The following is a 17023-nucleotide window of genomic DNA, read 5'->3' as shown; positions in this document are numbered from 1 at the left end:
TGTCTTTGTCGTTTGCAGTCACATGTCTTTTTTATGTTATGGACGCCATATTAATACAATATCCTTAAAACAAAAATACTTTATAAAATATTTCGTCTTCAGTTTCTAATCTAGTTGGTTTGTCCTCATCACTGAATTATACAAAAAATATTATCATTATTATTATTATTATTATTATTATTATTAATAATAATAATAATAATAATAATAATAATAATAATAATAATAATAATAATAATAATAATAATAATAATCAGAATCAGAATCAGAAAACTGAAAGAAAAATTACAAAGAAAAAATTACATAAAACATTGTATTTCTATTAGTGAGACAGGCTACCCGATTCAAAACATGTTTATAGATAAAACAATGTTTTTCCCCTTTTTTTGTGTATTTTTAGGCCTGTGCCAAGTGCAGTATTTTTTTACAAAAAAGACAGCACGTGATTTAACTATTTGTTTTTTTTTCCCAATAGACTCTTATATTATTATTAGCTGCACTTTTTATTGTTATTATTATTTATATTATTATTATATTATTTATTTATTTATTTATTTTTATTTTACTTTTTTACACAAAACCTTATATTTTTTACAGTATAAACACCAGCTATTTTGTTGTTGCAAAGCGCAGTACTGACACCTCAAAGTGTCACAACAAGATAACGCAACGTACTGCAGTTTAATTTCCCATTCTGTGCATCAGGTGTTCCTCTACCCTGCAATAAATGAGAGGCTTACCGCCGCCACCGCTACCTCTCTTGTATGTTTTGATGTTGCAGACTCCTCTTTCCCCCTCTCCCCCTCTCCCCATCTCCCCCTCTCCCCCTCCTACATGTGTGGCACTGGTGGATTGGTGTTTACGGTGGCGGCCTGTGGAGTCGGTTGGATTGGAGTGCCGAGTGTACCGGGTCCCCCTACTGGCAAAACAGCGGGGGGAATCGTCAGCTATCTCCTTCCCCCGTTCCTGTCAGCTTCAACACCACTTCTCCTGGCCGCGTTTTGGCTTTGTGCGTGCTCCTCCTTCCCGCCGCGTTTTGTTTTCTCACTGGTTTCCTTTTCATTACACCCCAAACGGAGAGAGCGTGTCCGATCAGAACAAGTGGGGTTGATATTGTTATGGAAAAGGGCAAGCGGAGTGGACAGATGTTTGAATAGGAAAGGTTTTCTACGTCGAAGGAAGTGAGGAAGAAGCAATTTGTTTTTGTTTGGCAGTAGCATTGTGTCAGTTGTATAGGGTTTGGTTTTTCAGCAGCCCGGAGCTGTGTGTAGTTTGTTTTGCTGCGTGGTATGCATTATAATGTCTACGTTTATTTTTAAGACAGTTCATCTCAATCTGTGTTTTAAAGCGGGACTATACACCAACAATGATTCTTCTAAATGCCATATTATTTGGTTATATGCACAAATTTGACAACTGCTGCGTTTCAGATGGCATCATAACATTCTGTAGGGCAATGATACTTAATACCGATGGGGGGTATTGTTAAAATTCTGACTTTTCGTAATATATGAAGTTCTTGGTTGTAGTGACTAAAACAAATTCTCATGTTCAACATTTGTGAATCTACCTTTTGGATACTGGATAGGAAAGTACAGTGTAATTAATAGGGAAATCTGACTCTTGCCCCCTATGTGGGAGTATCACATCATCACACTGTAAAATCTGAAAACCATACCAATAGTTAGTTAAAGGTGCATTATGTAACTTTTCTGATGAAGGTTCTGTCTCCTTGGAGATATTATTGCCTTGCCCGGAATGCTGCACTGTGTGGTATTAGTAAACCTGCATTCATTCGATTAGTCTGTCCTATTCCTCTCCATAGATCTAACCTGTAACTTAGCTTGGTGGCTTTGCCTTGTCTCCATGGAGATAGATAAGTTTATTGCCATATTGTGGAGCATTCTAGGGAAGGTAACATCTGCGTTTTTAGACAAGCAGGTGGCAAACCCTCCACCAGAAGAGTTACATACAGTGCCTCTAATATTTTACATTATTTCATTATTTCATTATTTATTTTATTATTTATTTCCAGATGTTTGCAATCTTGTAATATTTGCTTTTTTTTTACTAAGTTGATATGATCTACCGATGGTTTGTAATTTTACTAGGCCTGTTGGTTATAAAAGCATAGATCTGCTACTCCAAAAATAGCAAAAATAGTGCCGTTTTGGTGATGGAAAGTCTCTGACACTATCCAGTCTTCGTTCTGGATGACTGTTACAAACCCAAAAATGGAAACTACTGGACAACAACATAAAGAACCATACCATTCACTGCAACGTAGCTGTAAATGCTAACATATCTTCTCTTATATCTGTGGTATTTATTTATTTTGATTCTTTCTCTCCTTATAGGGCCGTAACCTGATCCCAGCAGCTCCAGGGAACAATCGTCTGAACTACACGGTACTGATCGGGGAGACGCCCTGTGTGCTCACTCTGTCTGAGAGTCAGCTGCTGTGTGAATGGCCCAACCTCACAGGACAGCACAAAGTCACGGTCAGTTACCCGCCTTATCTGTGGACGTGACCTTTGACTTGCAGGCACGGGGCTCAGGAAACAGTTTTGTTGGGTTAGAGACTGTAAAACACTTGGGATTGTCTGCACCAACTCTCCTCTTATTCGTTTACAATATACAGTTCATGTTTACTGCAACTGTCACTATATAGTACATGTACTATATAGTACATGAGTTAGCTACGTCCATTTAGTATAAAGTCTATGGGCAGACCTTGCTCCAGAAAATGTACATAGTGTAGCTTTAAGGTAATTACCGCAATATACGTCAGTTACAAAAAGTACTGTTGAATGAGAGTCAGGGGTTGTCCATGTCAGTCCTTTACATAACCGTTATATAAGCCAGATCCTGCTTTAGGTCCATAGTAGCTGTGACTCCAATTTACCCAATTCACTCTGCTCACTGTAGCTTTTCTTTCTGTCTCTAAAGCTTAGTACCGGTGTATATTTAAAGGTCCTATATTACGCAAAATTGACTCCTGTGAGCTGTAAGCCATGTTATAATTGTTCCCTCTTCAAAAACATACTTGGAATTGTGTTTTGTTTCATTCTTTTACATCTCCAAAGCTCCAAAATGCTCTGTTCCACCTTGTTATGTCATGATGCGGTAGTTTTAAAGTTAACAGCAACATTTTAACGTCTCAGTAGTTCAATTCCAGGACTTAAATTATCCAAATGATTCAAGTGAAGGTGTATGGAGTTTAAAAACACCTTTATTACCACATGGCATCACAAGACGGAGTGTTTTCTGAGAGCCTAAGTCAGCCTAAATATGCAGGGTTTGTGTGTTAAACTGTGAATGAAAAACAAAAACAAAACACATCTCCAGGTACATTTGTAGGGGAGGAACCAACATTATAACATAGATCAGAATATGGGCCCTTTAAAGGAGACCTATTCTCTCTGGTTAGACCCTATGGCCCCCTCACATTGTTACCATATGAGAATTAGCCCTGGTGTCATTTCCGAACCATTTGCTGTGAAGAATCCATGCACACTCCAGCGCCTCTGTACCGGGCTGCTGTTAAATATGGAAGGCCTCATTAACATGTTGATCTTTGCTGGCCCTTGGCACATTCAGGCACAAATTAAAGAGTTTACTTTTTCTCCCAAAAGACGCGGAAAGGGAATTAAAATGTACAGAGGTTTGAGGCGGTTTGAAGTTAATCCAGTAAAGTCCCTGTATTAGTTTACTTTACGTCAGTCTGTTGTAAATATATTGGCGAATATTCAGTATTCAGTATTTCAAATGTATTTTTCGATACTGAGGAAAAGCTCAATACCAGTTTTGATAGCACACTAATAATAAACACACAATTTTGTATACAATAGAATGTAATTTACAACACTAATTAATTATTCTAACCAATTATTCTTCTCGAGCAATCAGGAAAAAGCTGTTGGCAGCGAAAAAGATCCTTCTCCAAATATAAAAAGGACACACAAACTCCATTCTTAAAATCATGTTGTTCTGGGACTTTGAATTACAGGTCAGCTCTATGGAGAGGCAAGCTCACTTACAGTAAGTAAGGCTCAATACCAATTTTGATGGCACAGTGATGATAAACACACCATTTTTATACAATAGAATGTAATTTCCTACACTAAATAAGTGATGGTTTCAAAAATGCATTTCTTATTCCTGGCATGACAAAACAATGTATCTTTATGCCTGGAATGAACTCATTTTGCTGATGGAAGATCCGCCATCTGCTTGTCTCTATGTAGATTTTATTGTTAAGAATGTTCCACACTATGGCAATGAACTAAACATCTATCTCCATGGAGACAGTCAAGTTTACTCTACTTCGGTCTTTTTGGGGTTGTAAATATGCATCAAAGCTAGACTGGCAAGAAAAAAGATATGGTGTTGCAAATAGAGCTGAGTGTTTCTTTCTTTATCTGTATTTATACAGAGGAACCCAATGAGAGCACCTGGGCTCTTTTTCATGGGTGCCCTGTTTAAAATATAATACAAACTGAAAAACAAACAAAACAAACAAGTATATAAGTCCATACAAAACATTAAAAACAGGGACAGGTGTGTTACCAACGTGTCCAGTTTTGCTTTTCCTTGGAGTGTATTACATTTTTGTGAAGCAAAACAGCTAAAAGCCTCTTTCTTGTGTTAGAATTAACTAACCTCACCCTTTAACTGAGCAGTGACTAAGCCTGAATTCATAAACTAAAAACTATAAACTATTTTGCAGTGTTTCTTTCTTCATGCTTTATTAACAATAATTAGTTATTATAAAGCGGTGCCAAAATGTCAAACTTGATACCAGTTAATGAAAAAACATCATGATTATTTAAAAAAAAAAGTTTTTTATACAATAGAATAAAAATTTCATCACAACAAGGTTCTTTCTTATTACTATGTGACCTTATAAAAGTTGTGATAAATATCAAGACCCTTCCAAAACTATTCACGGAAAGGTCATAGACTGTATGTATAAATGGACATAGCTAACCTGCTAGTCGCTGCATTCCAAATAGGAAGTGAGCGTGGAAACACTTCCAGCTCCACTGACCTGTCTCCCCTCTCTCCCTAACTGTTGCTGTCAGGCTCGTCATTTTGGTCTTAAAATGTTCATATTAACCCACTCTACATGATCCTGGTATTTTTATTTCACTATTGTCTCTCTAACTCAAGATAGTTAGCTCCCTTCTAAACCAGCAGTTCGGGGGGAATGGGCGTTACATTCAACAGCCTCGCTTCGGACCGGCTCTATGGTTGCTGTGATATTCGCAGTTGGAATTCCTAATATTCAGATTCCCAATTTGCCCCTGTAACTGCCAGCCTAGATGAGTTTATTTGACTGGTGCTGAACGCTATGGGTGACGTCACACTCCCTGCACTGCGTTATACAGTTCATGGGAAAGGTCCGATATGTCCTATTTATGGGATTATTTTTAGTATCTATACTTGTGCAAATGAGAATCTAGTCATGATAATAGTTTTAGTATTGATCAGTATCTGGGTAATGATACTTTTGACGACTCTAGTGTTGACTGAAAACCCTGAAAACCTTTTTGTCTTGCTATATCACTGTCTACACTGTCAGCAGGGGGACTCATGATCCATATAAGAGAACTGAAATAAATGTACACATTGTTGATTGATAACACATGATTGCTGCTATTTGGGTAAATCTAACCTTACACTGTTTTGGTATTTTGTGATGCTATTGTGCATGTGAAGCTCAATCACTGTCAGCAGTTTTGCCTTCTGCACATTTCCCACTCGGCAAAGCATCAAAATACAGTATTATTGTCATAGATCACTGTGCAAAAGCCCTGGGTTATTTTAAATGGGCATTCATTGATCTTACAACAAGAAGTTTACAAACAGGCTCAAATGGAACGTTAGGAAAAGCAATTCCACTCTATAGCCCTGAGGAGTTCACTGTTTAATATGACAACATTCATTTTTAGTATTTCTGAAAATATTCAAATAAGGACATTAAAAGTCAATTCCTAAATGACGGATTTGTCCTTGCTCCATATGCTGTTTGAGCCAATGTTCTGATTCACTCCAATAAATTAAAGGTGCACTGCATAACTTTACTGGTGAGAAAAGTAGTGTTGTATGAGCGTCCACTGATCTGAAGGTCGGTGGTTTGAATCCCGCTTTCGACATTAACATAGTTGCTTGAGCAGGCACTCACCCACAGGTTGGCGGTGCGATTCCACCTCCCACAGATGAATGCTGTTGTTGTCTCCAAAACACTAAACCCACCTTGCCCCCAGTGTCTGGTGTATGAAAGTGCATGTGGATGGATGGGTCATTCCATGTTTTTGCCTTGAAGATGGAAAAGTGCTATATAAAAATGTGGCCATTTGACCCATTCTACCAATAAATACCTTGAAAAAACATGCATTCTTACCATGAATAAGCTTTCCTCTCCACAGATCCAACCTGTAACTTGTGTCTGTATAAGTTGACTCTGAAACAAAGGCAGATGACGGACTCTCAGAAAAAAAGTTGCATGGTGTTTTGCGTTGACTTAGATGCCAAGGTAACACCAGATCACAGTTTTTGTTTTTTTCCTGACCTTAAAATAAATAATATGAAACAAAAAATAATAATAAATAAAAAAATAATTAAAATGAAGCTTATTCTTCAGTGACGTTTTAATATTGTATTGTTGGATAGCATGGCGTTGCCTTCTGGTTGGTCGTAAACCTGCCAGTGGAGTCCTCACACTCAACAAGGTGCTTTATGGCAGTGGGACAAATGAACTGCAACATAATTAAAGTCAAGTCAATCGTCAGACAATTATCAGAGCCATTAATTCATTTTATGGGGCCACTCTTTACCTTGTCATGGCACTACTTCAACATTACAAAATTACTAAGAGGACAATTAAAACTGCACAATCAGAACCCATTGTGCTCAGCAGCTTGAACTAATGATAGCTCTGTTACACACATTAAATACAAAGCAAATATGGTTGTATCTGATAGGCTACTAATATTTGCAAAATGCTATTCAATACTCGGTTATGTTGGCATTAAGTTTCACATTTTTGACCAGTGAATTTGATTTTGAGTTTTTGAGCTTTCTGATATCCTGCTTGTCTCTATGGAGATTGTATTGCCTAGAATGTTTCACAGTATAGCATTAAAATAGTCTATCTCCATGGAGACAAGCAGGCCATGTAACAAGGTGAAGTTATAAGTCAGATCTGTGGAAAGGAATGGAGAAACACCTGTAGCTGTATAAATGCAAGATATGAAATTCTGTGTGATATATACCTGGCAATAACAGCAATAACATCTCCATGGAGACAAACTGGAGGTGGACTCTCCTCTAAGTTACATTTGTTGATCTAAAAACTAAGCAATAGGTATTATTTTGGTCAGGATTTACACACATATACACACTTTCTTTTTTTTTGTTTATGTTGGGAGTGGGATTTGAACTGCCAACCTTCAGGTCAGTGAACAAACACTCTACCAACTGAGCTACTGCCAAAAATATAATGAAAAACAAGACCAATATATTTGGCCAATCCTTTTTTTTCCTTTTTTTTCTCAAGCAATCAGGAAAGAGCTGTTGGTGCCAAAAATTCTCCAAATTTGACCAGAATAGAAGTACCTAGTACCAAGGATTAGCATAGTTGTGCACTATACTAGACATGGGAAGAACATGTAAACTCCATTCTTAATGGCCATGTTGTTCTGGGACCTACAGTATTATAACCTACAGTGAAAAATTGTGCACTCTTGCTTGAAGGCTGAATTACAGATCAGCTCCATGGAGAAATGAGCTCACTTACAGTAAGAAGGCATGTTTTTCAAGGTATTAACAAGACCTAGAATAGAATGGAAAGATCAGCTTAATGCTATCATTTGGAACATTCAAGGCATGGCAAAAAACATCAAACAGCTTTAGATACCAAATGTATTTTCTCTCCCATGACAGGCCGCAGTCACCAGACCGCCTGTGTCCTGGAGTTACACAAAACATAAAAGCGCGCATTAAAAATAGATTGTTTCGTTGAGGTTTGCAGTTGATGCGCAGACACTAAGCTTGTCTAGGGGCACTAATCTAGCGGTCCCCTTCACTTTCTGATGTGCAAATATGGAACAACTTTGCCAAGCATCCAAACTCGTGTTGCACGTTTGGTCCCGTCATTCATTGCGTTGTATTGAAGCAGTTGTCATGGGCTCATCTCCGCCCCCGTCCTGAGCTGTCACTGCAGTGTCACTGTGGGGCCAAGTGCAGCCGGAGCAGTGGAGCTGTCACCACACCCAATCGTATTATTCACTTTGACACATGCACACTTTGAAATGCACAGTGGCTCTCCTGCAGCAGCTGTTAGGGGAAGGTCACTAAGGATCCCCATCTACTCAAAAATCAAAGAATATAGTTTGTTTTATATTATTTTGGTAATAATTCCTGGGGTGAAACTTGTTATCCATGCATTTTAGAATGACGACAGTTGCCAAAGAGATTAACAAATAAATATTATATCACATACATTGGACATAAAATGCAGTAGAAAATTATGTTGAGTATGAATAATTTATAATCATACATTATTTGAATGAGATTAGTAATGCTAATTTTGAGAGATCCAGGAATAAAATATGTCAAAGAGTAAAACTAAAACAGGTGCACTTACTTAGAAGCCAAAATTTTGTCAAGTAGCTTCATCAGAACCTGTGTTGGTGACAGGGACTCCCGGTGGATGGTGAGGTTATAGTGACGTCACCAAAAAAAGCGTCCTACAGCTTTGTCCCAGGTGTGAGAGACCTGGAAGCATAGTGCTCTGTGTCTGTTTAGGGCAGGTCTCAAAGAACTTACACGACCTCTTTCACCCCTCTCTCCAACCATCCAGTCTTTTGATCCAACAGGCACCTTTCATTGTTGTCGTAAGTGTCACACTAGTGGGCGTCACAGTCACCACTACAAGCCCTGATGAAGCTACCTGGATGGTAACGAAATGTTTTGTGAATTTCTAAAACTAAGTAAGTCCAGCTCTTTTAGTTTTACTCTTTGATATATTTCAATTTTAATGTATTATTTCTCATTTAAATTGCCCCCTATAAATACAGTTTGCCACAAATGCACACACGTGTGAACTTATAATTTGTTCATAACACAAAATTTCTATTTACAATTTAAAAAAAAATAAGAATAAGCTTTTATGAAAGTTGCCACACCTCTTGTCCAAGTGGCACAGGGTAAGTCAGTTTAACACATAAGAAAGAGAAGACACACACACCCAGATTTAAGTGATGTAAGTGCTCTTTGACAAAGGGCAAAATAAATTGCAGTTTAAAGAGAAAATCAACACAAAATCCATCTGTATGCTTGTACTACTTGACATTTAGGCCTGTCTAAAAATATCCTCAGGAGTTTTGTTGCTGTGGCATGCAGTTTATGCCATGTGAGGTAAAAGTTAGACAATGCTAGTCATGATCATTACCTCACAGTAGTAATAGTACCTCAACCTACTCTAACTACCACTAACTTATGCAGATTTGATATAAAATTGTGTAACAAGGTTGCCTGCGATCCAGAATACACACTTCAATACTTTATGAAGTGTAAGTCTAGTCATCAGTGAATATCCCTGAGTTCAGATGGGTGGAATTGAGAGGTGGATCAGCCAATCCACGACACCCCTACAGACATCCATCTGTATCAAAACGAATAAGGCTGCATACGAAGAAAAAATGAATATATATATATCACAGGGGACTGAAAAATACTACAGAGTTCCACAGAATCAATGCATGAAGCACTAAACTTTGTTAATCTGAGATGAGAGAAATGTAATTTGTTCAAAATGATAGTAGACCATTGAGCTCATTTATTTCAAATGTGTCACTGAAATAAATAAATGTGATTGCATGTCTCTGATTGAGACAGACTGCACTTTCCAGACAAGTAACAAGGTATTTTATGGACTGCAGTTTCAAAAAATGTTTTTATGGAAATAGCTCCAAAATATGTTTTATGGAAATACCTTCAAAATGTCCTTCAAACCAACCATTTTAAATATTTAAATCTCTTCTAGTCTCCACAACCAGTCCCCACGTCCGCAACGTCCTTGCTCAGATCTTTAAGACATCCACTCACCACCAGCCACAACCACTGAACCTCGAGAGCCTCTGCCCTGTCAGCACGTCTATGTTATTCAATATGATCGCCTCACATCAAACTCTGCCCTCTGTTTTTTGCTTCTTTTCGACTGGGATGTCATGTTGAATATGGCAGCTCACCAATGTATTGGCGGGGGTGCTGTGGTTGTCCGTTCCTATCTGATCAGCTGTGTACAGGCCTGTGTTTGGGTTTGTGTGTGTGTCCCCGCGAGGACACAGCTGTAGCCCTGTGCACGTTGACCTACATGAAGGGGAGCCCAGTGGGTATAGTCACATTTGGGGGACGTACTGTAGAAAAATGTCCCTCTGACTCTCAGCTGTGTGCAGGCAGCTGTGAACCTCCCTGGAGTTCTTCGAAGAAAGTTGTTTGTTGTTTTGGCTGTTAGCTTTTTACCACAAGTCCGTCACAATGATAAAAATATATGCGTGCCTCCAAAAGCAATTATATTTGTGATGCATTGTTATCATTGGAGGATAGGAAAAGTGGTAAGAAGGAACATTTTCACAAGGTCGCAAAGTCTAATTGGTACAGAGAGAGAATAGCATCTACCCAGATGTGAGACTGTTTTGATAGTGATTACATCAGGACTGAGGAAAAAAACGAAACCTTATTATATTTGAAAGGATGGTTCACTGATTGTCCCCTTTTAATGCAATGTGCAAGATGTTGGTGCGATATGACATCAGAAATGAAGGTATTCAGTGCTCATAGCTTGAAATTATTTTACAATTTAACATAATTATCAGTGATGCAATGACTTTACAATAGCCAAATACCAGAATTATATGGGTCTATCTGTGTTCTGGATAGTTCTTAGATATTTAGATTTAAAGTTGTCATAGAGCACAATAGAAACTAAAAAACAAAACAAACCATCCAAAATCGTGACAGAAGTGTACAGTGGGATTTCAGCATCAAGATTATATAAAGAGCTCTATATGGCTAAAAACATCAGAGAGATCTTTAACACTTTAAGGGAATATCCACTATCGCATAATCAGTGGTGGAATGTGGCAAAGTAAAAGTAGTGCTTAACTATAAATTTTAGGTATCTGTACTTTACTTAAGTACATTTTAAAGTGAATGTTTGTTTTGTTTTTTTGTTTGTTTTTTTTTTTTTTTTTTACTTACTATTTCACTACATTTGAAAGCAGGTATCTGTACTTTCTACTCCACTACATTTTTGAACTGGACAGAAAAGTCAAAGTAAAAGAATTTTGTATTATTGTTTTAGACCTGCTGAAAAAAGGCTGAGGGTTTATTTTTAACATGCTTGCAATTCAAGCAAAATAAATACATAAATAAATAATAATTCAGCACAAATTTTTATCAAAATCACTACATTTAAAGCTTTACAGCTCAAACTCCGTGCAAAAAATACTAAAACTTTTTACTCTGTAGGAAAATTTTTTAACAGGTCCTTTAACACTTTTGTTTAAGTATATTTTTTCATGTGATACTTTTACTTGAGTATTTTTTTGCCCTGATATCTGCACTTTTACTTAAGTACCAAAATTGAGTCCTTATTATAACTCAACTCATTAAACCTGTAAACACAGCACAGGTAACAAGGTGTTACCTGTGCCGTAACAAGGTGTTACCTGTGCCGTAACAAGGTGTTACCTGTGCCGTGTTCAGTGCACATGTAATCTTCATGCAGCACATACTGTATAGATTATTGAAAACATCATCCTCTCCACAGTTGGTCCCGTTCACCCGCGCTCTCCCGTAAAGTACCAGTTGCGAGTGATAATCTGATCCACACTCTCCTTTTATCTCCACTCATTATACAGTTTGCCTCTTAATTCTCGCCTCCATTTCCTCCGAGCTCACCCACTTTGTTCGCACTCCCGTCATGTCCGCGCCGCTAATTGGTTGCCTAATCTCAAACAAGCCCGTCTAATTGACTTTACTATTGCAAATTTAATTAGTAGGTATCGACCGCATTTCTATTGATATAACAGCTGCTCTATTTTACTTTTCCGAATGTGACTTTTGAAAATGTTCGAAGCAGGAGTGCACTTAGTAGAACTTGTAGAGGGGGTAATCATGGCTCATTTGAATCAGGTACGTAGCCCCCCCTGCGTACGTCCTGATTTGAAAAGATTCCATTGCATCTCAAAGGGAAGTGCGTATGTAAATGGAGGTAATGGAAGAAAGAAAAAAACAGATACATGTGTTTGACTTTTCTTAATTACCCCTACTCCTCAGGGAGGCATTTAAAAGCTGGTGATTACTTTGTTTGATTGCTTGTGGAATGAGTGGAGTGAGTGAACGCTGAATGCTAACTGAGGCCAACACGGAGAGATGCGTGCGGGAGATCTTTATAGAGTTTTATATGTAGAATCTGGCGAAATGAGATTGGTTTAATAGAAAGTGAAAAAAAAACAACCTATAGATCTGGATGTATAGCGGGAATGAAGATGTTGAAATACTCAGCTCATGACACCTCATGATCAGGATCATGAAAGTTGGCGGTTCGAATCCCGCTCTTGACATAAACATCATTGTAAAAGAAAAATTCTATTCTGTCAACTGGACCTTGTCTAGTTGACAGAAATTATTTTTTGTTTTACTATGGATCATATCTGAGGGATTACAGATATAAACATCATCAGTAGAGCGGTCAGATCCACTGATCCACAGGTTGGCGGTGCCATGCCAGCTTCCACAGATGAATGCTGTCATTGTGTCCTTGGGCACTCACCTTGCCCCCAGTGTCTGTGGACATTGGTGTATGAATTTGTGTGTGAATGGGTTAGTTTTAAGTACCTTGAAGATGAAAAAGTATTATATAAAAATATGTCCATTTACCAAAAAGAGATCAGGCAAAAGAAGATCAGTGCTCAGAGAAATGAGACGTGAGCAGATGTTGCAATTATGGTGTTTGGACCTATAAAGAAGAATAGTCAGTCTATGGGTAGACGAATTTGTGAGGCCTATACGGTAACCATAGCAATAATTTAACAAAGTGGGGCAAGTTGCAGATTGTTTTTGTATAGCCCAATGTTGCAATGTCAGTTACTACTCAGGGCTTCACCAAAAATGATTGATTTAACCAACAGAAAACACAACAGTTAGAAAACAAACAGTTTTCAGTAGTTAAGCCTACTTTAATTCTATAACCATATTCTATTCTATAATCAGAACCTTGGTAACCTGTTACACTTGATGAACAAAAGCTATATCAAGTTTATAATAACACTGAGATCAGCAGGCCATGGATGTTCCATGGTCTCAGCTAAAAACTAGAGGGGACCTCGCGTTTGCTGTTACTGGTCCCAGACCCTGGAACAATCTTCTTCTGTGTATTAGAACAGCCCAATTAAATATTTTTAAATCTTTGTTGAAAACTCATTTGGTGCACTGGCTTTTAACACAAGCTGAGCAGGACTCTTGTATTGTATTGTGTTTGTATTGTTCTATCATGTTTTTGCATGTTTTGTTGTATAAGATGGCACTTTATGTTGTCTTTGTACAGCACTTTCGACAGCTGTGGTTGTTTTTAAATGTGCTTTTTAAATTAATCTGACTTGACTTGGCTTGACTTATAATGATCAGGAATCTATATGTTTCTTCCTTCCGTGGATTAGTGCTCTTGCTCTGGATTTATTGCTGTCCTTCCATATATTTTTGGTGTGCAATGTATTTAGGTAGCCGTCTTTACAACCACTGAGAACCTGTCTTCTAAGAATGCATACAATGATAAAGGACCTCACAATACACTTTTTAGCTGACAAAAACGCAACACAAAATTACTACCTCTATTGTTGCCATTTGTGTGTGCAGATCCGTGCAGGAGGGTTCGAGTATTCTCCCGGGACACTTCATATCTACTCCGACAGTCTGCTCACTCTGCCCGCCATCATTGGCATCGGAGGGGGTGGTGGTCTGCTCCTATTGGTCATCATTGCCGTGCTCATCGCCTACAAGAGGAAGTCCAGGGACGCGGACCGTACTTTGAAACGCCTGCAGCTTCAGATGGACAACCTGGAGTCCCGGGTGGCACTGGAGTGCAAGGAAGGTACGGAAACTAATTTGGGACATTTTGGGTTAAAAACTGTCGATTGAAAGTATGAATAACACATTTTAAGGCTGTAAGTTTCTCAAATAACAAATAACAAACAAACAAGGCAGTGGTGATGGAGGTTATGCTGGACAACTACTTACCAGAGGGTTGGCGGTTCTAATGATGCCTGACTCTACTTCTCTTGCTAAATCACTGTTCAGTAGCTTTTCTGAGGTAGGGTTCATCACATGTTTGTTTCCATGGAGATGTTATTGCTTTACACAGTATGGCATTAAACGCTATCCCCATGGAGACAAGTAAGTGATGCCGCCAGGGCAAGATAAAGGCCAGATCTGTGTAGAGGCAACCCTGTTTTGAGTAAGAACGCATATTTTTCATGGTACTAAATCAATAAACGTGTAATTGCAAGATGCCATACGTGCCAACTTTAATGCCATACAAAGTGAAACAATAACATCTCCATAGAGACAAACAGGTTGCAGACCCTCCACCAGAAAATAATCACATACTGCACCTTTAAATTGATGTAGCAACAGTGAGCAGCTAAAAGCGAATAAACATGAACAATTAATAAATCAAGTTTGAAGCTAAACATTTGATGCTAGATAGTCATTACTCAAGAAAATGAATCACAAAATTAGAATCCCTAACTCCTAAAAAGGAAATGGCGTTTCAGTGGAAGCAGGCATGATTAATGGTGTATTTATTTCTAAAACAAGGCTATTGTTTTTGGAAAGAACTGTACAACCCAAGCATTTTAAATTGAAGTAATGCATTTATCAAACAGAACTTCTATTTCCAGAAAAGCATGAATGTGAAACAGTAACCAGCCCCAGTCAGATGTGGGTAGTACTCGGTTACATATACTCGAGTAACTTTTAAATACGCTTACACTTCTCACAGTAGTTTTTAGTTACCATACTACATACCATACATACTACATACCTAATATTTTACATAGGCCTGTCATGATAACACATTTTGAAGAACAATATATTGCTCCAAACAGATATTGCGATTAACGATAATATTGAAACTATCTTATCCAACTGTCTCAATAAGAATAAAGTAAGATAATCCCAAAAAACTGTATCATTAAAGGCATGAGCAATTAGCCATAGAAGTCACTTATTCAACTTTCTACAGTCTGTTTTATTTATTACAATATAAACACCCAAAATCTCCTCATTTTTGCAAAAATATTGAGCCCCAAAATACATTGCTCTACCTATCATTTATTGAACGATAAGTTGATACAGTAATTATCGTGACAGGCCTAATTTTACAGTATACCGATGCTCTTGCTTGAGCATAAGTTCTGGCTGCTATTTTCACTGAATAAGTCTATAAATGATAAAGGCTTTATGTTGACAATATTAACAATTTGATAATTTGTGTTTCTTGCTTCGTCCTACAGATATGATTTAGTATTTCTTATTTCTGTGTTCCATCCTTTACAATGCCAGATTTTGTGCAGTGTTTGGTGTCTTTTCCTTCAAATTTTAAATCAGATGTTATGTCAAGACAGTTACTCTCACATTTACTTTTTCTTAACAAGTCATTTTCCCAAATTATTATAATGTTTTTTTAACTTTTACTTGAGACATTTCTTTGACCACTACTTTGTGCTTCTACTTGAGTATTATTATTTTGATTTTTGAAGTCTTATTTGTGTTTTTTAGCTACTCTACCCACCTCTGTTCCTGATTTTATTTTCATATTTCATGTATAAAAACATATACATTGAAGGAACCATTAATTACCACAAAACCACAGCGAGTCAAATTGATATAGTCCACTCATTAAGTCTCCTCACTTCCAAGAAAGCAGTCCTCATTAAACTGATGTGACCCTCAGTAATCCAGTTATCCAAGTATTCAAAGTCTATAGTAACTGCTATGAATCTAAACTAGCCTAACGAAGCATATAGCTCTTCTCTCCTCCTCCTTCACAACAACCCGCCCCTCCTGCTGCCCTCCCAGCTGCTCCTCTGCGGCGGGATGGTTGTGTGGGCGGAGGAACAGATGAAGTGGGCGGGGCTTCAAGAAGTGTGGATTTCCCAGTGTCCTTAGGGTAGACACGGGGGCTAGAAGTCCATTCATCCACATAGGCTCATCCAGACTTGAGCGGTCATGGCTAATTAGCTGCACTATACAAATGACAACTGCTGACTGGCAAGTGTCAATGGGGATGTTTATGGGAGCGATGCGCAGAGCTAATATTTGAGGAGATAGGGAAATAATGTTATGCCAGCAGATGTTGTGATGTCTGCAGAATGGGTCCCGGGGTGTGCGAATCTGCTCTGTTAGATCTAAATGGGAGTCTGCCATATGTTTGTGTATGAATGTTCTTTATCTTATTTAATAGTTTGTAACATAAAGGCTACAAATATACAAGTAAAAGCATGTTAAGTTCACACTACTGTAAACGGTGTGCTCCATGTAAAAGGGGTTTCCTCAGTACACTTAGATTCAAGTTGTTTTTTCACCCCAATTTGTAAACATATTAAAGGGCCCATAATACACTATTTTCTGAGCTATGCTATAATGGTATTTCCTCATCACAAGTACACCCAGAGTTGTGTTTTGTTTCAGTCATATGTTTAACACACAAACCTTTCATGTTTAGGCTGAATTCAAACAGAAAACACTACACCTTGTGATGTCATATGGTAATACAGGCAAGAAGTGCTTCAGTGTGTTTTTAAACTCCTTACACCTTCACTAGAATCATTTGGCAATCCCAGAGATTGGTCCTGGGATCGCCAATCTCTACTGAACAAAATGTAAAAGGAGCTGTTCACCAATATCTGAAAAATGTACAGTAATTCATTATCCAAATTTTTGATCATTTTCA

The 17023-nt window shown here is 37.9% G+C and overlaps 1 protein-coding gene across 2 annotated transcripts in view; it reads left to right on the top strand.

The window, feature by feature from the left end:
• plxna1a (plexin A1a) overlaps positions 1 to 17023 on the top strand; it is a 409386-nt gene that overhangs the window by 346128 nt on the left and 46235 nt on the right. For both annotated transcript variants that reach the window (XM_055223304.1, XM_033969420.2), the window contains exons 19-20: positions 2358 to 2501; positions 13927 to 14161. In XM_055223304.1, the coding sequence (XP_055079279.1) occupies positions 2358 to 2501; positions 13927 to 14161 (379 nt within the window). The remainder of the gene's footprint in view (positions 1 to 2357; positions 2502 to 13926; positions 14162 to 17023) is intronic.

The sequence above is a fragment of the Periophthalmus magnuspinnatus genome, chromosome 7 (genome assembly GCF_009829125.3).
Source record: "Periophthalmus magnuspinnatus isolate fPerMag1 chromosome 7, fPerMag1.2.pri, whole genome shotgun sequence".
NCBI classification, from domain to species: domain Eukaryota; kingdom Metazoa; phylum Chordata; class Actinopteri; order Gobiiformes; family Gobiidae; genus Periophthalmus; species Periophthalmus magnuspinnatus.
Note: the sequence above shows the minus strand (reverse complement) of the source record. Positions and strands in the feature narration are given on the sequence as shown.